The 24,878-nt window shown below is 38.7% G+C and overlaps 1 protein-coding gene across 1 annotated transcript in view; it reads right to left on the bottom strand.

The window, feature by feature from the left end:
- Positions 1-24,878, bottom strand: part of RUNX1T1 (RUNX1 partner transcriptional co-repressor 1) — a 120,895-nt gene that overhangs the window by 4,388 nt on the left and 91,629 nt on the right. The window contains exons 8-10 of the mRNA XM_031050551.2: positions 24,102-24,303; positions 14,915-14,983; positions 9,441-9,631 (exon numbers count right to left, since the gene is read on the bottom strand). Of these exons, the coding sequence (XP_030906411.1) occupies positions 9,441-9,631; positions 14,915-14,983; positions 24,102-24,303 (462 nt within the window). The remainder of the gene's footprint in view (positions 1-9,440; positions 9,632-14,914; positions 14,984-24,101; positions 24,304-24,878) is intronic.

Here is a 24,878-nt window from a genome sequence, read left to right as displayed (position 1 = left end):
TAAAACATGCACAGGATAAAAAAGTGCTTCTCCAAATGTGCACAAGATGAAAGGAAGAAAAAGATCTAATACACAGGTAAGACTTGTTACCCAGGAAAACTTCAATTTTAATTATCTGAGTAATGCCATTTGACTCAGCAGCACTTCCGGCAGGGAACAGTTAAGCTGGAGCCTAAATCTTTGGCAGGATGGGGAAGCCACCACAGAATATGTATGGTATTCACTTTCACACACTCTATAGCTATGCCAGCTGGATGCTGGAACATGGCCAATCTTTAAGTGATATTCCTCAACTACATTAAAAAAAAAATCCCAGTTTCAGAGTCAAACAAAGAAATAAATCCAAACCAGTATTTTAAGGAAATTAGATGTTTAATTAATTAAGTGGCTTCATTAGAAATTATCTGTATGTTAGTTCCATGCTCCCCCTTTTTGCTGGATTTTTGGGGAGGTTGGTTTTTTTTTTTGGTTGATTGTTTGCTTGGTGGGTTTTTCTCCTAGACTAGTACTGGCAGATGGGGGAAGAGTAACTGTTCAGTGCTCAATTGCTCTTTGAGACTGAAATCAAACATATATGGCATTCTTAGTCCGTACTGATTAAACACACAGACTAAACCAGGTAATTATAGATACATGTGTTGGGTTCTTTTTTTTTAATTCATAAAATTGTTCCCATCTTTAAAAACACTTTAAAAAAAAGGTGAAATTACAAACACACAGAAACAGATGTTTCTGGTAGTAAAATGTTGGGAATTCAGACTCCTTGTCTGGCATCACCTGGTTTTGATTCAGTATTCATTGTTTCAGGTTCATTTTGCTCAAACTCTGTCCAGTGCTGGAGAGGTAAAACCACCTTTGGAAATTGGTAGCTGTGCTATTCTTGAACACCTTTTCATTAAAAGACCTTATATTTCCACAATGAAAAATAACTAGAAGTAATTTAGAACCCTGTACATGAGCACAGGCATGTGCAGACATATTTATGCATACCCTGACCTGACAACTTTGTGTTAGCATTTCAAAGAGATAAAATACCTTACCCTACTGGCCAGAAAGTGAACAAATTGTGATATACCTGCATTCTCCTTCTTTTGCTAGACTAGTATATCTCAACATTCACATCGTACTTGTGAAGTTTCACTTTGCCAGCTTGATGTTTGCACTGTGATCAGTAAACACGGTGTAATTCTCCATGCTTGCACGGAATTTCCACCTACTGCCACTCCTGATGACCTAGCTGTTCATTTCCAACTAAATCGCCAGCCCAGAGTTTGGCCCTTTATCCCTTCATCTGGAAACATGTACACATGTGCAAAACCTCTCCAAGCAGACTGTTCTGAAAAGACACTTTTACGCACATGGAATAAATAATGGTGAAATCAGACAGCACCTGCCAAGGTGCAGGTATCTCTCCCTTGTGCAGATCTGATTGCAGCATTAAAGTGCATGCTTTAATTGTGCTGGAATTATTTTGAGGATGGCAAACTGATCTATTCAAATATCTGTCTACTTAATACAGGCCAGCTTCTAGGGTATCTTTATTTTTCTTCTCTTCTCTTTTGGGGAAGGCCTATCTGCACAGACAGAACTGTCTCCAGATGTGACCAGAGCTACCATATAATAGTTCAGTATCTTGCCACAAGATCTGTATTGAGGTCAGAAAACAGTAATTTGACTTTAGCAGTACTGTTTTAACATTCTTAGTAAAACAGTCGACAATTAACTATCAGCCTATACAGAACATGAAAAGTGATACATAAGTGCAAGGTTTTAATGAAGTGACAAAGCTCTAAGCTGGCTCCTTACATGATTATACTTAACGTGTCCTACATTGCCTGGTATGTGATTTTGTCCATTGGACATAATATTTCTAATTTAACAGGTCATTACAGCTTTAGTGTCATTTGGGAATAAAAGCACATAAAATACAAAAATTCCAAAATAAAATTTACAGCTTGCATTTATGCAACAACTTATTGCATTTAACAATTATTACAGTACAAATTAGCATAAAGAAGCACACATGCCATGGGAAGCTTGCAGGCGATAGTAGCGGGATTTGACATGCAGAACTTCCTGTCCTTCACAGCCCTCACCACTGAGGCCATTCATTGCTTCTTCCCATAATTAGGCTCAGGCATCACCACCTTTGGCAACAGGTGCTTTCTGTTCACACTGCTGGCTGATAGCTCCAGAGCCCAAATTCTACTGAAGACTAGTTAGGTTCAAGATTCCAGCTAGTAGCCCAGGCTGTGTTTCACGTGCCCCTGCTCACGTATTTCCAGTTGAACAAATATCACAAACAGAGCTCCAGCTCATTACGGGATTCAGCGTGCTCAAGGTATCTTCCTCCTGGGAAGCTCTAGCAAGTACAAGGAAAACGGAGCAACCTAGCTGAACTGTGCAGATAGCACCTCAGAGATAATAGGGGCCCACAATGTTGTGTTGGTGGCAATCATCATACAAGGGCATATAAGCAAGACTAGACTGTTTTACACCCGATATAAGATTCCATTTGCTAGCACTGGCAAGACCCAACCTGGAGTACTGTCCAGGTTGAGATGAGCCTTGGGTGACATGGTTTAGTGTGAGGTGTCCCTGCCCATGGCAGGGGGGTTGGAACTAGGTGATCTTAAGGTCCTTTCCAACCCTAACTATTCTATGATTCTTTGATGCACTTCAAATACAGCAAATCAAGTAAGACAAAAATACATGGAAAGAACACAGAGAAAGGCAGCTGGAATAATCTGAAATCAGACAAACACAAGCTATAAGACTGAATTAATTCAGATTATTAAACTCAGGAGAGATGGTAGCCTGAGAGGGGATGCTAGCACCTAAATGTCTTGGAGGCTACTGAAGTGAAAAAGGCAATGATCATGTCTACACAGATGCATAGGAGAAGTAAGGGGATCAAACATCTGCAAGAAAAACTGGAAAGAGACGTTATGAGGAATCTTTTAGAGGACAAGCAGAAATTGCCTAGGGGCACTTGGAGAATCTCCATGACTAAAGCACAGGAAAAGCAGTTATCTTACAGCAGTGACACAGCTAGAGTTGATCAGCCACTGAGAAAGGGAGTAGCAGATCTTTCAAAGCCTCTCCTGGTATATCGTCCCTTGTCATTGTGTAGTGACCTACTATGCTGCACTTCCAGCTCAAGTTTTATGGAGTTCCAGATGTAGTTAAAACTATGAACTATGAGGAGGTCTGGATTACAATTTAACTCTGCACTGATTTTCCTGTGAAACAGTGAGGTTATACAAAAGGCCAGATTCTCAGACTACGTAATTCAATTTAACTTCACTACCTTGAAAATGGATTAATTCAACGAAATTGGACTAAATTAGACCAGATGGGAATCTCACTCCGAATTTATGCCACTGATCATATTTCATCCTCCTCTTTCAACTGACAAGGAACATCATTCTTAGGTCATAGCCTTATCTTAGGTCAGATTCTTAATTCTCATGTAGTTAAGCTTCCATCTTCAAACAACAGAACTCAAGAAACTTCTGTTTGCCATCATGGAGATTCCTCAAAACAAATGGTCTCCATTCCTGTGGTCTCCAGTACCAGGACACGTATTTGTCAATAATTGTGCCCAACCTATTGCTTTCATCTTTGAAATATTCAACCACAATTGAGTACTGCTTTCCTCTGACACCTCTAGCTGAAACTCAGTGAAGAGCTTGCTTAAAAAAGAAACCCACAAAACAAAACAACAAATGGACTGTGACATGTCAAAAAGATTATGAGCTCTGAAATGCTGCAAATACAGCACCAAAAACTGAGCTGTCATCTTTGACAAATTTACCCAGTTTACCATGAAAAGAAGCATGGCTGGGTGTGAAGAACCCAGATTTTGTGCAGTTCTGTGATGCCCATGGTATTCAAAACTCTTATCACCAGTAACCACAAGAAAAGGAACATGTAGAAATTACTAACACGACAGTGGCTTAAATGAGGGCTGTATGAGCCACTGAACACCAGTGTAAAAAAACAGCAAAGTTGTTTATAAAAATTCTAACCAAGACCTGTCAGGAAGAGAAACATATTGGTACTTTGGAAATTCCCTACACTGCATCCAAGTGCAGCTCTCCATACGAAGATATTAAAAATGTTAAATGCCTCTAGTAAAGTTACACCTATCACTGAATACTCTAAGCTTGCCCAAGCCACTGTTTATTGTGTGAAGTACATCCATGTTCACACAAGTCAGGGTGAGAGAAGCTAAATCCTGAAAACAGAAGTGCAGAGAAGCATACAGAAGAGATGTGCAAGCTGGCTAGCCAGGCTTAGCTTAGCAGTCTGGGGTAGTGCCAATGTTCACATCACATCTGGACTGATCCTGCACAGAACACATGGCTCATCACATCTGGACTGATCCTGCACAGAAGACATGGCTCTGGCGCCTCTGTACCACCCACCACTGCAGGGGATCGTGTGCTACTTTCTAAGAGATGCCCAGCCAAAAAAAATTAAACATTAACTGACATAGGTATTAAATTTAATAACAGCCTGAAAAATAGGCTTGCCTGAATTACAGCATCTGATGCTTAGTCAGGTTTGCTGGCACAGTCCTGGTCTCAAAGGACTGGTCAGCAGAGATTGAAGCCAGCTGTCTTCAAAATGTCAACTAAGTGTGATATTCACATACAACATAAACTGCTGCAATATAAACAAGCCCTAACATTACACATCTCTTAAAAGCAGTGTTGGACCAGTTACATACTTGTTTTATCTGAGCCGATGTCAGCATCTGCTTTAAGTAGAGAGAACTGAAACATTTGTGTTCCTTCCCTGTCCACAGCCCCCACCCTACCCAAAAGTGAGGAAGAACACAGTGTCAAAGTTTTCAGTGGAATTTTATACCATAGCAGAAAGACAGATGTTTTGATAATTTTTCCCCCTGCTACACTCTGGGTAGCCAGTCTCTTTGCTAAGCTGTTCACCCATACTACTAAAAATGGTTTGCATACCAGTACCTTGCAGCCAAAGCAAGCACAGCAGTTGTTAAAGAGTAGGTTGCTCACACATGTTTCTGTACTCAGCCCAGCCAACTGCTGATGAATGGGTCATCTTTTGTCAAGCAACTGTAAAGAACTGGTGAAGAAATACTTTGAGGTTCAGGAATACCATGCTGACAGGTAGGCCTTCCCTTGTCTTCTGCTTTCCAACAGCAGTGTGCTTTGTTAGCTTGTCTTCAACTATTCTCTCATCAGAGTTAACAGAAAATAATGAAGATGTCCTGATCAGTTGCAAGGGTCAAGAAACTATGGAAATCTTTAGAAAGTACATGTACAGGCAATGAAGCAGTGGCACTGTGAGCTAAATCCTTCCGGCCTTGTCGGGAAAGGCCTTGAACAGCCTGGTCTAGTGGAAGGGGTCCCTGCCCGTGGCAGGAGGGTTGGAACTGGATGACCCTACGGTCTTTTCTAATCCTAATCATTTTATTATTCTATGTATTGAACAATTCTATGATTCTCCCTATTGAACAATTCAAACATAAGCAAAGAGCAACAGTTCAACAGGGGATCAAGTCAGGGTCAGAAATTAAAACTATGCTATGGAATGTGGTAATTCTGAAAATATTGCAGGCTGTTTCTTAAAAGTTAAGATGCTTCCAAATATCACACCTCCCCTACCAGTTCTCTCACTGTCCTCAGCAACCTTTATTTTGCTCTGGTCAATTCAACATGCTCAATTTCACTGTTTTCTTGAAGACAATCTTGCACTCAAGGATGCTACTTTTTGGGTTAAAAACAAAGCAAAAGAAAACACACAAAAAACCCAAACAAAATCAGAAAAAAAACCACAAAAACCACCACCATCACAACAGCAACAAAACAAAAAAACAATCCACTTCTCTTTGTGAGACCACCTAAAGCTCATGGATGAGGAGACTACACATTATCTTAAAATCACAGTAATTACAAAAATCTTGAGTCTTAGAAGTAGTTATCACTTTGAGCTCTGGAGAAGACTGCAGCAAAAATTAGTGCATGAAGTTCTCATACCAGAGCAGCTTCAAGAAGCCTCAGCTAGATCCAGGTTGCATTTTATTGACTAATAAATGAAGAGCTGTAAGGAAGAAACCTTGCCGATTGACAGGGCATGGCCATATCAGATGAAAATCATAGAATCATAGAATGGTTTGGGTTGGAAAGGACCTTAAAATCACCTAGTTCTAACTCCCCTGTCATAGACACCTCACACTAGACCATGGCTAGGACCCAGGGCTCTGTCCAACCTGGCCTTGAACATGGTCAAGGATGGAGCATTCACCACTTCTTTTGTCAACCTATTCAGTGCCTCACCACACTCACAGTAAAGAACTTCTTCGCTGCATTTAACCTGAACTTCCTCTGTTTAAGCTTAAACCCAATACCCCTTGGCCTATTGCTACAGTCCTGATAGAGTCCCTCCCCAGCATCCCTATAGCGCCCCCTTCAGATACTGGAAAGCTGCTATGAGGTCTCCACGCAGCCTTCTCTTCTCCAGGCTGAACAGACCCAACTTTCTCAGCCTATCTTCATAAAGGAGGTGCTCCAGTCCCCTGATCATCCTCGTGGCCCTCCTCTGGACTTGCTCCAACAGCTCCATGTCCTTCTTATGTTGAGGACACCAGAAATGCACTCCAAGTGGGGTGTCACAAGAGCAGAATAAAATGTTTCATATAGGATACATTAGAAATCTGGTGCCAAATTCCCATCGCCATTCATAGTTTCAACAGCCAAAAAAAAAAAGACAACCATGGAAGAAACATTCTCTGTCAGGAACCGCATGGAGATTATATAGAAGCCTATACAGAGGTCTCTTGCAGGCTTTAGTGCAAGAAAATATCTCTTGCAAGGTAGTGCAAGATATCATTAGCGCCAAGGATAAGAAACAAGGAGTGATGCTCAGCCTTCCTCTAGACCTGTAAAACAGCATAAACTGCTTTTCAGCATTCTCTTATTTGGCACTTTAAATAATCTAGTCCTGGAAATACTACTCCAGTGCCTTTAGTATACAGGCATCTGCATTTCTGGAAGCATTTTGCTGAAAGTTGCAGAGAGAAGTTTATGAAGACTTACAACCTAGACAAATAAGAAGGGATGTTCACAAAGAGATTGGGATATAATGAAAACCAAAGCAAATGTGAAGTTTTTTTCCTCAACCCTGATAAGCACAAGATATCATAACACTTTGCAAACACTGGCAAATTCATCTCCTGTCCTCAAAGATGAAGGACAAATCTTGTCCATTCTTATAGGAGTTAACAAAAAAAGCCTGAGTTAGCAGGTTAATCAAAGTACTGCCCCAAGTGTTTGGAGTTTGATATCATTAGAAGCTGAAGAAGAACCAATTATAAAAACTTAATAGATACCCCTAACTCTCAAATAAGTATCACTGTAATCTCCCTTCACAGTTAATCAAGCATCCGTAAACACAAACTGAAGAAACTTGAGTTCTCTTTGCAGATTTACTAGAACTTGCATTTTTCAGCCACACTGATATGCCACTCATGACCACAGGTGTGAAGGCTGCAGGATCAGGACACTAGACTTCATTTCTAGGTCCAGGAAGCTTGTAACCTCCCTGAGGATATACAGCCCTGAGATCAAAAACCCTATGAGACATTTCATTAGAATGCAATTAAAGGAATTATTTTTCTTTTTTTAAAGTCCTGTTTCAAATAAGTGAACAACCTCATATGCAGTTCTGCTGGAGAAGAACTAAAGATGTCTGTTGTTATACAGCTTCTTATGACTGCTCAGGAGTTAATTACAGCACACAAACTCTCCACACATTCCTTTGGATGCACATTTGCTTGAGGAAGAATCGGCTGTATGCATTCACACGTAGGTACTTCCTCTATCCCTGCCTCCACTGTGTCAGCTCACTGAACAGATTTAATTTGCTGTTTCCTCCAAAGGTATTTACCTTTGGAATTTTGGCTTAACAATAGGAGTCTTGTAGATACACACACAAAAAATGACAGCTCTTTAATGATGCTAAGTCAGAAAAATGCCCTTTTTATGAACATAGTGCAGGGAAAATGTCCTTGAGTATCTCAGATATAAATTCAATTTATTGTCATTTTGTGTCTCATTTAATCTACAATGGAACAGTTAGTACTTAAATGGTACATACACTTCCCCTAGTCCCTTTCTTCCTGAGAAACTTTCAGATGCTGGAAATCAATTCCTTTTGTCTCCTCCTTTTTCATCTGCTACGCATTAAGGAGAAACTCTGGGCATTCAGTGATCCCACAATGGTCTTTCATCTCCAGAGAAGCCTGGTATGAATTAAAATCTTGCGCTCCATCAAATTATGGATGCATACTGCAGCATGCCACTGACTTATCTGCTTGTGATTTCTGCAGTTTTCTCAGCATGCTGCAGCTAGCTCATCTGCATCTTTCAACTTCAATGACTCTTCTGCAACGCTGCTCATCCAGCCCATGGAGAGTTCTTTGACACAAAAATACACAAATGTATGACCCACCCAACAGGTACTGCTATCTACTCTTTTTTTCCAAATCCTGCCATTTAAAATTTATAGTAAAAAGGGGCTTTACTACATCCAAGATCTTAGTACAAGAACAATAAATACTTCTTTCACTTTAGTGTCTGGTTTTAAGGGCAGTTTTAATTTAGGAGATTAAATTTGGATGTAAACTCTAATTGCTATGAAGACTTCTGTAGCACTGGTGAAATCCATGCTGCTCTTTCATTCCCAGCTTCCAGCCACCCATGCTGCCGGATGTCCCATACTGCAGCAATTCAAGGCTCCTGCTCCAAGGTCTGAAAGTAAATCAAGACTTAACATACTTATTCTTGGTTTACTCTCTGATGCTCTTTCAGCCTATTTTTCCTACTTCCAGAAGCTGTCCACACCTCAAATCTCAACTATTCCCTGCAGTCAAAGCAACATATTCAGGACTAAGAAACACTTGCAAATCTACATTCACATTCTATCCTACAGGAACCATCATTTGCTAATCACTTCTACATCCAATACTTTGCCAGACAAACTTTTATCCACCTTGCTGTACAATCTCTTACATAAATCATTTCTGTGTTTAAATAAGATTTCAGTATGAAATATTTTCCATGGAGCAATCTTGTTATCTATTCAATATAGATTTGAAGCAGTTTGAAGAACTTTAAAATAAAGCCACAGAAAAGCTAAATTAGAACAGAAATGAGTGCATTATATGTAACACTCAACAGCAGTTAAAGGTGAGAACACAGCTCAAGTTCACTAGCTATTTTGGGCTCAGATTACAACACAGCCAAGAAAATTTGGAGGTCAGCATGCGTCTGAGGTATACATCCAGAACAACTGTGCAAACAGTTAAGAGGGGGCACTAAATTCCCAAAGTACACAAATAGCTAGTGCCAGATTAAAGCTAGCTTGGACAGGTGGTGCCTGCCCAGCTAAGACCTTACCTCACTTGAATCCTCCTGTTGGTTGATGACAGCTAGTGCATCCTCAGCAGCCTGGCGCTTGGCTTCGGCAACCGTGCGCTCCATCTTGGCCCTCTCGGAAGTGATCATGTCATGAGCCTTCCGCTCTGCCTCTGACACTGCCTTCTGCAACTCGGCCATTGCCTGACGCTTTACTTCATTGACAGCTTCCTCTGCAAAGGAGGGAAGAAATCCTCATCAGCACAGGAGGTTTGGCACAGGGCTACATAGGACTGATGCATGAAATGCATTATACTGAGTTTTCATTTTCAGTAGAAAGACACAGAGGAATGTGGCTCCTCAAGATTCTCCAAAACCACCCAGGTGCTTCCTCCTGATCACCAAGTCTCTAATGCTTTTTGATGATTCTTGCTATTTTGAGCCACAGTCAGTACTTTAAGTAGAGACATTTCAGATCTCTGGTGTGTTATTTTTGTAATATTCTTGAATATTTTACTTGGAAAAGTGGTTTTGTAGCACAGCAGATTTATGAGTATGTTTGGCAAGAATTATTATATAAGACATAATATTGCAGACTTTTTCAAAAATGTATTTTTAAGCTCTGGAAATTAAGACAAAATTTGTAGTTATTAACAATTTGTTTCCCCCATATGTTAAAGAATAAATACATGAAGTTAAAAAAAAAAAAAACAAAGTTATTTAAAAAAAACCAAAATCACTGGTCTAAGACCTTTTCCTGGACATATAATTTTATGAGCCAAATTTAAAATTTGTTTATGAACACTCATTTGACCTCTTGATCTCTCCTTCAAACCCATGTTTACATTGTGAAGACTCGACTTCCTGGCTCCACCGAGCTCTTGAGCACACCCAAGCCAGCAAGGCTTCAGCACACAATTAACACTGAGCAGTGGTACGCCGCTTCATTAAATTCAAACCTTCATGCTTCTTGTAAAATAACTAAGGCAGTAGGAGCTGTTTCTTTGGTGTATATACTAGTGTCATATCTTTACTCCAGAAAACATGGATTGCCACAAATTAGTTATTTAGGTTTTGATGCAGGAAGAGTGCAAAGATTTTACTAATGAATACTCTTAATTGACAAGTAAAACAAGTAATTTCTTTTTTTTTCTAATTAACTGCTCTAATTAACAAGGAAACCATCCTCCCCCTGAATTAGTTTATCTAATTTTCATCTTTATTCAAAGCAAAATGACAATGATTAATTGAAAATTTAATAAGCAGTAATTATTAACTTGGCAAACCTAGTACCAATTAACACTCTATTAAAACTAATTATGACATGTTTCATTCAAGTGTTTGCACTTAATTGTTTCATCCACTTAAAAACCACCTTAATTAAATGTTCTGTTTAATTAAAAACATAGATTTCTAATAAAAATGTTTTACTGTAGATTAAAATCTAAGTATTAGAACCGTGTTACAGGTTTGAGTTTTAGCCCATGTATCTGTGTGCATGAACACAGATCTAACTCTTAGGTACAGATACTAAGTCAGTAACTCTCCTCAGTCACATCTCTAGCTCTGCAATTGTTATTTTTTAAAAAAATAAGGACTATATGAACTCTCCATTTTCAGTTATTAACTAATGACATCAAAGACTTAACTTTAAGCCATGCAGTGACTAAAACTGAATTAATCGCAATGAAAAAAGCATTCTATTACTCTCTGTGTTATGTGTGTGCATGTCTGTGAGAGATGTTTCAGCTGAAGTTTGGTGGGGGGCTTGGGGAGGTTTTTGTGATTTTTTTTAATTTTTTTTTGGGGGGGAGGGCACTTAGAGATAAAACCTATGCTTTTATTTTTATGAGGCTGAAAATATGCCCTACTGTAAATGTTGTTTAGGAGAAAGCCTCAGGAGAGGGAAAAATCATACCCTTCAACCACACAGCTAAGGCTTAATTTACTTTGAATATTCAAGGTGAATTAAAATTCTATCTAAGTGGCAATACAGGACAATAATTTTTGCTTACGATCAAAGCTGCAGCTAGACTAATTGTATATGCAAATCAGGCAATTTATATTTAAATTATGCATTCCTATTCTAGTCCCACAGGCACACACAGATCAGAAAAGGGAATTGGTAGGACATTTGCAAGGTGCTTGAATATTTATTACCAACTGCAAACATTCACTGATCGTGAGAAAAGAAATATACACAAGCAGACATACAGATGCAATTTTATTACCAATTTTCATAAAAATAAGGCAACTTAAATACAGACATTTTGTGTCTATGAACTGCAGTTACTAACATAGTGGGTTTCTTTGAGGAAACCTATATTCTTGGTGATATTTACTACAAATAGAAATTATCTTTGTATGGCATGATACACTTTCATTACATCATATAAATTTAGCTTTACATTGAGGTGTCTGCAGTGGTTAGAATGCCAGTTTAAACTATTATATATAAACAAAAGCACAACACTCCAACATTTTACAGAGATTCATAATTTTATAGCTTTTCATCCTACATATTTTACTTCTTTTCAGCCCAAATGTAGAAATTGGACTTTGTATTCTAACTTCTATATTGCATAAGATTTTTTACAAAGCTTCTGAGAGTGTGAAGATGCTAAAAGTGCTTACGAGGTCATAGGCCTGACTGATACATTTTAATTGGCATAAACTATGGATTGGACTTTAGTATTTCAATTAACTTCAACAACAATTTGTGTTGTGCTATATTAAGTGTGAGAAAAATAGTTAAAATATGTCAGTTTTGGTAACAATACCCCACCATTATTCCAATATAGCATGACTCATGAACACCCAATGAACAAGATAAAGTCACTGATTTTCTGCACATCTTCTCAAAATAAATGTTTCCACTACCTACAGATACTTTATAGACATAGAATGAAGGCTTCATAGTTTTAAATAACAATAAAACCTCTAACATCTATATAGGAAAAGTTATGGGTGACAGTGAAGGAGATTTTGTTTGCCTTAACAATGATGAGCTAGGAAGACCAAGAATGGTATCAGCACTCTTTTCTCCTCGGCATTTCCCGAATTTCCTTATAACACAGAAAGAAGCTAAGGCAGCAGCCCACAGGGGGCTGGGACCCCCTCAATATTTAATAAAGAGAAATAGGTATTTCCAGAGAGCAAGGCCTTCAACCTATGATCTGACTGATCCTCTTAACACACCTCTCTCTTGTCCACTGAGGGGCACCAGTAATTTGGCTTGTACTCTTAATCTACATATCCATAATTCAATGAAGTTAATCAGGGAACTGATGACTCTTTTCTACTGATGTATGAAACTGAATTGGGCTCACATGGCTTTAATTCACAATGTGCTGTGTACTATGTGCTTGCTCCAACAATATGAAAGCACATATTTGCTATATTTCAGGAATTGCACTGGAGTTTATCAGTCTCCAGTAGTTTAAAGTGAATACCCTTTTGCATACTTTTGATGGTGTTTATTAATCATTTTAATGCAAAATTATTTCAGTTCAGTGGATTCAGCACGTCAATCAGACTTTCATACTTGATTCAGGTATCTACACATCTGTCTTTATGGACTTTTGAGATACCCAGATCCACACTGAGCCAGCAGAAATGACTTGTGAGAGATTTGCAGACTTCTTGGCTGGCAGTTGCAGCCCAGCCCAGGAAACTACAAAGCATGGCAAATGGCACTAGAGACCTATTCTTACAGAGCCGAATTGCATCTTTACTGCCTTGAACAGATTATGAAATTGTGGAGACCTCCAACTTCCATGCACACCCCTGAAAATAAAGGTCCATGATTTATGAAATGCAGTGTGCTTTCTGATGTTTTACTACTCTCAGTAACAGCTACAGGTATGCATCCTTTATAGAGTCTGACTTTTTTTAGTTTCCAGTTCAGAGGTATGCTCAGTTAATACAATGATCTGATTTAAACCTACATCAGCATAAAAATAGAGACTGGAAATGGTATGAAAGAAAAAACTTTCTTTCAAATGAACTGATGACATATGTTCACAAGTTGACATATCCTGGGTCCTGTACACTACCATTTGTAGATATATGCAATGTGAATGCACATCTAATTTTGTAACTCCAGACCAAAGCTTCAAGTAATTTGTGTTGCTAGCTTATGAAGAAATCTCTTTTTTTTTCTCTATTTGTACAGCATCTAGGAGTCATAAATGACCCAAAATGCCAAATGGCATCAAATCCTACATTTTGCAAGAGGAATAAAGTTCCTGAAATTCAACTGAAAAATGCTTCTCCTACTGAGATTTCCTGGGTCCATTAGGTTTTATCTTTGCTGTAGGAGTATAGCAAAACAAACTATGAAAATAATTTTGGGCATTAAGAAGGCTACACCTTCGTTGGACAGAAGAAAAATATGTTGATGGTTTTGCTATTTTTCATAGAAAATGCAATAGAGTTCCAAAAATATTAACATGTTGACAAATAACAGACTTTACATGACAAGTCCACGTCATACGAAACCACAGCTTCTTGTCTGATGCAATGACATGCCAGCAGAACAATTTTACACATATGTTCTGTATCTAGTTTAAAATACAACAAAAAGCTGTGAGCAGTTACAGGGGATTTGATGAGAAAGCATTAAAACTCTTGCATATTTGCCTTTTAATCATTAACTCCTGCTTAGATAGCTGCTGCAGACTTCGTGATTATACAGGTGTTCAGAAGGTGTGTCTGTGTGTATGAGCATATATACATACGTTCATCTACCTCACTGGAGTTCAAGAACTAACTCCTGGCCCCTCTGAAAACAAGGAAGCTCTGATATCAGTGTCAAAAGAGCAAAGGCTTAACTCCAGCACTGCAATGGGATCCTTGCCAGGAAATTCCTTGTGCTCAGGCAGAGTTTTAGTGTTGAAGAAAACTCTGCACAACCAGAACATCTGCCCAGGGTGCTTTCCAAGCTTGGGGAAGCCGCTGTCAATGCCCCTGAAAACACCCAAAGCAGCTGCAGAGATGCAATCTTGCATACTTGCATTGGAAACTTTGCAGGTTTATGAGCACAGACTTCACTGGGGGCAGACATTTTTTAAAGGAAAACACTTACATTGCACAGCTGAAGGTTTTCCTTTAATGGGTTTTTTCTCCTCCTTTGGGAATTCTTACCTTCAACTAGGTGAGAACCTTAATGCTTAAAAAAAAATAATCCCACACAAACCAAACTTTTCTTTTAAATTACTAACAGACTGAAACTCCAGCAGATCAAGTTTCAGCCTGAAACCATTATAACCCCTGAAAATAGAGGTCCTTAATGGAAGTCCCAACACCCCCCCAACTATAGCAGCAGATGCTTCTATTATAAAGATTATTTCATATCCTGATCAGTTCCAGTTTAAGATTATTAAAAGCAATTTCTTCTTGTTACTAGTATGCCCCTTCCCCCCCCCCCCCCTTCCCCTTCCATTCCTCACATCAGTGCATTAACAACTGCACACAGCTGCCAGAAGACTAAGCTGGTGTTTTTAAACAGTTCTTACCAGCTTTCTTCCAGATCTCCTCTGGCACATATCCAGACGCAGGCCTGTGAAGGAATTCCCGATGCGATTCTGCAGGCGGAGGAGGCGTGGAGGGAAAAAGAAAGAACATAGTAAGCAATGCTTGCTCGTTGAGAACAAGGCTTAGAGAAACACCTTTTCCCTTCCCTTACTGCTCAGACAAAAAAAAAAAAAAACCAAACATTAATTTATTTTTACTCAAAACAAATGGATGCTGTGGCCATAGCTCATGAATGTCACATAGACAGATCAGTGTTGAGGACTCAAGTGTCTCATCTTAAGCCAAGCTGAGACTAGTTTGCTTTATTTTTATTTTACAGTATTTCAAGTCAACTCTATATAATAGTTTCCACACTTTCAAGGCTGGCTCTGTGAGACCAACTGAGGGAGTGATGTGCTTCATCCTTTGTCATTATATTTATGAAAAGGAAGAATAAAGAGGGCAACAGCCTGGGTTTGGTGCTTCTGCTCTGTGAAAACAGAATGGCTACTGACAGGCAGAGATAAAAGCCAAGATGTCATTCCAGTGATCAAATAAGCTGTCCACATAAAAAGAAAAGGGTGTTTCTCTATGTTCAGAGTGACGCTTTCCTCCATCTGAGCCCATCTTGGCAACTGTAGCTGCATGAGTTTGAAAAACAGAACCTTTAACTTTAGGTTAAGCCCCTAAACACATATGCTGCCAAACAACCTCACTGGAGCTGAAGCTCATAATTCACCTGTATATTTCAATCACATTTTGACAGCTCCTTCCCCCTCCTCTTTTTTAAAAGGGTTTAACCTCTGGGCCTGAGCCTAAGAGCTCTGAAATCAGTAAGATCCCTTCCACACAGACTTCAAAGACATGAGATCAGACAATACAGAAAGAAAATTCACTTTGGCCTGAATTTAGCATACAGGTCCTCAGCAGATGAAAAGCTGCTCCTTTCAAATACAGTTTAAAACCTGATTAGCTATTTCTTCAAAGTCATTGAGGAAAAATAAAAAAAACAACCAACCAACCAAAAGATACATAAGGGTAAGTTCATTGCCACAATTACTACTGCCTGTGTGACATGATTCAATCATTAAAATACTTGATTATTACATTAGAGATAAGGTTTAAATCTTCTTGGAGATGTTGCTAGAAATTAAACATCCTGTTTGATGTCTGAGTTTGAAACATAACAGAGGTACATGTTATTCTTTGAATAATAATTTTCACTAAATATATTCGGTTTTGTATCATAAAGTTATCATTCACTAACTTGGTCAAAAAATAGTACTTTTAAGAAAAAAGTTTCAATCATCAGGTTTTGAAAATTGTTGTTTACACCAGCATACATATGCATGAAATACTATTTATGTACAATAGGCTACTGCATTGTTTCTTCGTGGTGAGGTTTTGGTAGCAGAGGGGCTACAGGGGTGGCTTCTGTGAGAAGCTGCCAGTAGGTTTCCCTATGTCCAACAGAGCCAATGCAGCTGGCTCCAAGACAGACCCGTTGTTGGACAAGGCTGAGCCCATCAGTGATGGTGATAGCACCTCTGCGATAAATACAGTTAAGAAGGGGGGAAAGTTACAGCACAGGAGCAACAACAGCTGGAGACAGGAGTGAGAATATGTGGGAGAAACAGCTCTGCAGACCCCAAGGTCAGTGAAGAAATAGGGGAGGAGGTGCTTTAGGCACTGAAGCATATTCCCCTGCAGCCCCTGGAGGACCTCATGTCAGAGCACATGGATGCCCAGAGGCTGTGATTCCACAGGAAGTCCATGCTGGAGCAGGTTTGCTGGCAGAATTTGAGATGCTACAGGGGATTCATGCTGGAGCAGTCTGTTCCTGAAGGACTGCATCCACGGAAGGGACCCATGCTGGAGCAGTCTGTTCCTGAAGGACTGCATCCATGGAAGGGACCCATGCTGGAGCAGTCTGTTCCTGAAGGACTGCATCCAGGGAAAGGAACCCATGCTGGAGCAGTCTGTTCCTGAAGGACTGCATCCAGGGAAAGGAACCCATGCTGGAGCAGTCTGTTCCTGAAGGACTGCATCCATGGAAGGGACCCACACTGGAGCAGTTCATGAAGAACTGCTGCCTCTGTGAAGAACCCATGTTGGAGAAGTTCATGGACTGTCTCCAGAGGGAGGGACCCCATGCTGAAGAAGGGGAAGAGTGTGAGGAGTCCTCCTCTGAGGAGGAAGAAGTGACAGAGACACCCTGTGATAAACTGACCACAATCCCCATTTCCTGTCCCCCTGTAACACTATGGGGGAGGAGGTAGAGAAATTCAGGACTGAAACTGAGCTCAGGAAGAAGGGAGTGATGGGCTTTGGTGGGCATCTGGCATTCAGCCAGAGTCAACCCACCACAGCTACAGACACTTAAAACACATTTAAGAGAAAACACTTAGTATTGGAGACAGCTATCAAAGGTGGAAATGACAGGGGTTGTTTCAGCTATGTGGAGAGTAGGGAATCCCAATCCCTGTGCACTGTTCCACAGATGCTGTTTCTAGCATGTGAATCTGCAGACATCAACTGGGTGGACTGAATCTTCCCATCTGACAGGCAGCTGAGTGGATTTCCCCAGCTCTTCTGTTTGTCACTAAAGTATGGGATGAAAATTGTAGGCAGAATTTCACACCTCTCAAGCATAAAATGACATGGGTGTGTGTGCACGATTCTGTAAAACAGATAACCATTTACATTGGTTTAATCAACTTCATAGAGGACTTCAGACCTGATTCTGATAATGGAAAAATTCTCCTTACCACCTGGTTCATATGGTTCTGGAGACAGCAAATGTCCTTGTGTACCCTTTTCTTATCCCTTGGAGTCTTTTAGACTTGTGGGCATAGTGCCGGTTCAGTCAGCAGCACCAGCAAACATTACTCAAAAGCTCAGGAAAACTAAAGGCAAAAAATTAAAACCTGCATTACCTGCAGGAAAAGACCCAACCAGACCCCAAATGCAGCAAAACAAGAGGTTTGTTGCATTCATCTCTTGGACCTTCTGATGACTTTTCCTGTCTGCTATTTAAGATACTATCCACTGCAAGGCGATCATAACCTTGATTTAAGCCCTTTACTGTGGCACATTGTGTTAAAAATAAAAGAGATGTGGAGCTAATTTTTTGGTACACATGGCTTTCCAAAAATGGAATTCAATGACATAAATGACCAGATTGCCAGCTAATTGTTAAAATTTCCAAAACATAAACATCAATCAAGCTCTTATTCCAACCACAAATTATTTACATGAGGAATGAGATCCTCTGCAAGAAGAATTAAATCAAGAGCTTGTGAGAGTCTTTCCCATAGTTTGGAATGGTGCACACACACAAAAAAAAAAAAAAAAAAAGACAAGAAGCACTTACGAAGATAATAAAAAACATATTTTCCAAGCAAGAAAAATATTATTAACACGGCTATTTTTTAGTCAGTGGTGATGAATCCATGAAAACAATCTTCTTTTGGGGGCTAAACTACAGGACATGACAAGAAGATAAAGTCTTACATGACTATTATTTTTTAACGTAAGGTGGCCTTCAGATTAAGAATCACAGAACTTCTCACTAAAACTAAGCCACAAAAAAAATCTTAATTTGGATGTCTGGCAAACTCAAACTAAATGTAACATTAATTGAGTGAAGTCCCTAAAATATAAAATGTTAAACGAACTGCAAGAAGCCACAATGAGGAAAATGCATTATATTAACTGACTGACTGTAGCGCCTAGAAGTCAAAGTAAATTTGAACTGGAAGGAAACAGGATAAAATCAGACAAAAATAGGAATAACCTGAAGCAACATGACAACTTATAGTGAATATCAGAGAAGGCTTTACATGTCAGACATAATACAAAGGTTTGTTAATGGTGAGAATGCAAGAATGTTATTATACAGAGCAATGGGATGTGCACTACTGAACTGACACGAAATTCACAGCAAGGCATGACTTGAAAGCACTTGTTTATAATCAGTCTGGTTCCTACTGAACCAAATGAAAAAGCTCAACAAGGAAAATAAAAGGCCCATATACATGACAGTAACCAGTACTTGCCTGTGAAGAACTAAAATGAAATAAAAATAAAACAGATTTTGAAATCAAAACTGTTTTGGAATTTTCTATTTTAATGTGAAACAAACTTTTCAGCAAGAAAGTTGCTGGACTGGAACACAAGAACATACATGAGGAAAAAGCACAAAAACTGGTCTCTGTTTCAGCCCTAATGTGCTATTGAACAGCAAGGAATAACATAATGTATTACATTAAAAATATATAGAAAAATAAGTATTTTGAGCCTATCCTAGGCATTTTAAATGAGAAAGAAAACAGCCACCAAAAAAAAAAATCCTGTTGTCAAAATATGGTGCTGGGTTCCAAATGGGCCCCCGTGTATTTATTTCAAGAACACATTCAACCATAAGAATCATCGATAGTTAATTGATCAATTAAACACCAGGTTTCTGGAGTTTAAGGAGAAGAAATATCTTGTAGACTGCTTATTTTTGGTGGTTTTAATATAAAGAGAATAGGTGCTGAGAGTTCTGAAAGAGGTATGGAGACTTGTAAGAGGAGAAATAAATACAGATCTGGGAAGTGAAAATGAGGTGAAAAAGTAGGACCAAATAAAGGATATGAATTCTCACAAGATAATAAGGACTAAAGAAAACAGAATAGAAAGACTTAAAAGGGAAAGCTGTATTCAAAACTGTCAAAAAGCCTAATCCATATTTGGAAAGACGAAACAGAAGATAGGTTGAGAATACAAAAGAATGGAGGTTTTTATCCCTGGACAATGACATACAAGTCTATAATAACTAAATATTAAGAAATAGAGATGAACATCTGATCTTTTGAGGATCGTTTAGAATTTATGGTATTTATGAAAATATTGTCAGTGACAACAATACCTTATATGCCATAGTGAACATCAGGGCTCAAAAATAATAAAAGCTGCAGCTCTGAACTAGAGACTATTTCATATATGAAATATATGTGCTTTCCTATGTGTATCTATACTTCATATGCAAGCTTAGCTTCATTCTGCCTTATAACAAATGTAACAACATTGGTGTGACACAGACAACAAACAAGAAATTTCTCAGAGCAACAAACATCAAATATTCATTGCCTTGTTTCTAACAGTCAAGCTCACAAGTGTGCCACTCCAGTTAATGACACAGATGTGTGTGTGTGTGTGTGTGTATTTATATACAAATAAATAAAAGATAAAAATTTCAATGAGCATTAATACTGAATGAGACTATCTTGCTAACCTTGTTGGGGGTCATGAGTTTCAAGTGTTTTTATTTGCATCTCTGCCCTTCTTTGCCCTCTAATACCTTTTTGTGGCTACTACAACACACTGACCACACGGGAAATTGTGTTAAAAATATAGTTGTGTTCTCATTTAAAAAGAATGAGAAAATGAAAACCACACAGGTATTGCATTACTGAATCATCCTCAACCAAGATCAAGTCAAAACCAAGTACTGAGAGTACATACATAATGTTTCTGCAACTGTAGCTTAACAGCATGCAATTCAGTACACCACAATCCAGCCCAAACCTCCTGTGATGCAAGTGGATTAGGAACAACACTTCGTATCATCAGTGACTAGTATTACAGAGGCCTTATATTCTTGAATTACAAGTTACAAAGGTTACTGTGATATTCACAGCATTCCCATTAGCTCATGTTGAGAATACCATGCATATCACAGCAATGCTAATTATCTGTAAAAGGTAAAAGAACGATTTTATAATCGCAGCATCACTAGACATGTATTGACAAGAATGCCCTGGCTAACAGTAAAGCATGAGGGTGAACAGCCTTCAGTACAATATAAACTATCTCTGAAAGGGTTAACACTTTAAAATGCATTAAGAAATGTCTAATCTATATTTTTTTATAAAGTCATACGCTTCTGATAATCCTGGCTTCCTAGGGAAAATATTGCAGGTACTAGCACTCTTCCGCTGGAGATTTCAAGCTCTGTTTTGCTAGATTTCCATTCAAACCAATTCAAGACACAAAAAATCAGCATCACTTCAGACCTTCTGATGTGTGCCTACACCACTTATCTAGAGCCACAGCTGCACTCAATATGGTTATAGATCTTGTTTATAACCCACAATGTTGAAGAACCCTCATCTTTAATTTATCTGACTGTGTGTATTTCAGTATACAATGTCTGATACGTGTAATTATTCACTATTAGGATGAAAGTTGCAGTCCTGCTGCAGTATGTAGTACTGAAATTCTTCAGCAGAAATGGAGGAGCCAGGTGATGTATTATTCACTTCACAGACCATCACAGTTCATCAAGTGAATATATATAAAGTCTGAATCATTTTTTAGACTTTCATAAACATGTATTATTCAGACTGAAAAGAATGGACCCATCTTACTTTCAACACACTCTTGGAGAATAATGAGAGCTTGTAACCTGTTGTAGCTGGCTAATGTGTATATTGGATTACACTGCATTAAAATGAATGATCAAATATTTCATTTGATTTCTTAATTAAAAATACCAAGAGAAAAATATCGATCAGATGCTGCAAACTGTCAAGCTCAACATGATTTACAAGGATGTCAAATTAAAAGAACCACAAAAATCTTTGGCAGATGACAACCAAAATTTTCTTCAATTTCTTTTGGACTCATATCTATGCTAAATTTCAGCTCAGATTTTTTTCAGTGAGAACTATCTATGAAGACCATGGTGTAATGTTTATAGTGAGAACTTATCACTTCAGTGATGATATTTTAGTTGTAAAGAAAAAGAAACAAAGGCACAGACAATGTAGCCATATGGCCCCATTTTGGTTTTTTCCTCTTGCTAGTGGAGATGACAAGATGGATTTAAAGAGTGGAATACTTCCTTAAAAAAAAAAGTACAAAAGGGAATCACTGACATTTAGAAATCCTGCAGAAAAAAAAAAAAAAAAAAAAAAAAAAAAAAACCCCCAATATTTATATGTTGTGACACCTTAATTAAAATACTGGAAGAATTTTTTCACCCCCTCCATCTCACTTCAAAACTAAAATAAAAAGCCCTAAACAGAGCGGTGTCTCAAGGCTCACAGACACTGCTTCAATTTTATTATACCTCTGAATGACAGGAGTTTTCATTTTGTTAACTAGATTACAACCCGGTTTGAGAAAATTTAAGGACTACCTTCCCATAGACTGAAGTAAGTATTTTCTGCCTGACATGTCAAGACATAAAGGCACTTCTTATTGGTATTTAAAGCTGAGATGGATGCTACATCACTGAAGCAATCCAAGCTTCATGTCTATGAGTCTCAGAACTAGTTTTTAAAACCAAATAACCAAAATGTTACATTTAGAATGGACTCAGATCAATTGTACCCATAGTACTGCAGAGGTGACTGGTGTGTGATGCTGAAGGCTGGGCCATGTAAAGTCTTTTGAGGCAAACAGACTTTGCTGTTTCAAGAATTCATTTTGACATATACAGAAACAAAATTGTAATATAGGGACATAACTGTATGTTTGATCTTAATTTTATCTTTTGCTGCTGCTGTTGTAGTTATGACTATTTTTCTTGGACTGTACTATTATTTATAAAGTTTTGATTAATGTCTTGACTTCCATTTTGTTGGAAAACTGACAAAAACTCAGTTTCCTTTCATTTCTTTTATGTACTAACTGTAGGTACAAGCACCACAGCCTAGCTCTTTTTGCATCGAGTTTTACTAGAGAAGGGTACCACTGCTTTTGCTCTAGGGGCTTCCTCACAAGTGTTCTTCCCGAAGCTGCAGATGTGATCAACATTTCAGATGCCATATTTATGAGTCTTTCTTTACATTACATTTAACACTATTCATACAAGCCATTACCTGAATGCTTCTTCCTGAGAAGGGCTCCTCTCGGGACTAGACTTATTAGTGAACTGGGGAACAGCATTTCCATAACCATTCCTTTCATTGACTGAAACTAATTTATAGAGCTACTGGCTCAGATCATTTGACATACACACACAAAAAAAGGTTCAGTTGTTATCAAGAGGCACTATATATTACAATAGTACTCTAGAGATTTACCATGAGGAGGCTAGAGAGGGAACTGGATCTGTTTTTCTGGATTTCTATTTGCACTTAAGTAAGTTTTAGATTTAATAAGTTATTCTTAAGGGCAAAAGGAAAACAGCTTTATTTGAAGCCGTATAGTTGCAAAAGAGCACACAATTCTGCTAATGACCACAGATTATGATGATTTTGAGCAGATGACATTCAATATGGACAATTTTTTTTTGTTATCCATTTGCTGTTTTCTTCAGAAGAGCAGAGAACAAAAGGGTATCAATAAGATGTGTTTCTTTACCACATCTGCCATAAAAGTGAGGGGATGAGGTATAAGCAGCCCAACATAATAAATTACAGAAAGCCCACAAAATAAAAGCTTGAGTTTATACAGCAGAGTCATCTTGGAGTAGTTGTGTGAGGTATTGTGTGAGTGTGACTGTCAAGGTCTGCAAGGGTTAGAGGAGCTCCCTGTAAGTGGGCTTTGCAGTTCCAGCTGAGCTTTGAGCAGCTCAGTGTAACTACACAGCAAGTAGTACCCAAAGTAGCTCAGACACACCTGCATGAGCTAAAGTGGTGGACACAGACCTAGGAGGATCATGTGGGCATTCCAGATGTTGTTTTTTACATGGAAACCAAGTACAGTCCAGAAGTGCTAAGTACAGCTAAGAAGCCCCCATATCTTCATGTCTCCCCTCATTTCCTTAGAAAGACAACTTCCAAATTAAGTCACCTACTTCATGAAAGTGAAAGCCCTTGGTTTTGCAGTGTTAACAATCCAGAAGCACCTACAGATTTTCTTAATCAAGCAGGCAAGGGAGGTAGACAGGAGGAACAGAGTCAGTGCACATCTTGGTGCTCTGCCATCCCTGTGTGATAGCTTGTCCTCCTACCCCACCACTCTCAGACATTGCTGAATAGAAAGCAAATTACCAAGCATCATCCAACCCCCAAGCTATTCCACATATAAATGTGACTATTAGGGCATACCAGTTCCAATTCAGACAGTAGTCAGCAGACAAGAATCTTTCATGGCTATCTTGCAAGAAGAATCAGAAGAACCAATATGAACTTCATCTAGGACTTAGCTGAGGTGAAAGAGGAGCAGTAAACAATTTTAATGAGGATACTGTACCTAATGTGACTGGATCTGGATTCACTGGACTCTGCTGCCTGGAATGACTACTGCTGCTGTTACCGCCTTTTTTTAAATCTTCTGCATCACTGTACCGCCGTATCCAGTAATTGAGCTCCTCACGATCTGCTTCTTGACATCGCCGTAGTACAGTGAGAGATCGCCTAGTTTTTTCCACCATGTCCATTATGCAGTTTAACAGCTATTAGCAGCAGTGGATAGAGCAGATAAAAAAATATTAAAAAAACAAAAATATTTTATTCATAAATTGACAGAGAAATACAGAAAACTAATGTGCTGAGTGCTTGGGGTTTAATAATGAAGGAGTCTTCCCCTGTTATCTCAAATACAGCTGAAAAATTTCAGTCTTGTTTTAAGAATGGCAGTCCTTTCATGGTGATCCTAAACTATATAGGTAGGGATTTCTGAGGGAAAGGGCAAAGACAGGGAGAAAAAGACTAAACAGACTGTAGTCCCACCACTAGTGTCACATGACACCAGAGAGGCCAGGAGATCTGGTCCAAAAGTCAGGCCAGAACTAATAAATTCAAAAAACAAATCTGATGTGCCCCAGATCCATGGTTTATAGAGCAGAATCCATTCCCTATTTGGCAGCCTGTAATAATTAGGGTACTGCAGGAAGCACTTAACAGCAAGGCCTGGTATGAACTACCTAATGGGGAACAGTGAGACCTCTGATCTAACCACCAACGCTTTCAAAACACACACTGGAATTCAGATTTGTTTTAAAAGAAAGAAAAAAAATCCTTCCTTAGA

Source organism: Melopsittacus undulatus, chromosome 1, assembly GCF_012275295.1.
Source record: "Melopsittacus undulatus isolate bMelUnd1 chromosome 1, bMelUnd1.mat.Z, whole genome shotgun sequence".
Taxonomy (NCBI): domain Eukaryota; kingdom Metazoa; phylum Chordata; class Aves; order Psittaciformes; family Psittaculidae; genus Melopsittacus; species Melopsittacus undulatus.
Note: the sequence above shows the minus strand (reverse complement) of the source record. Positions and strands in the feature narration are given on the sequence as shown.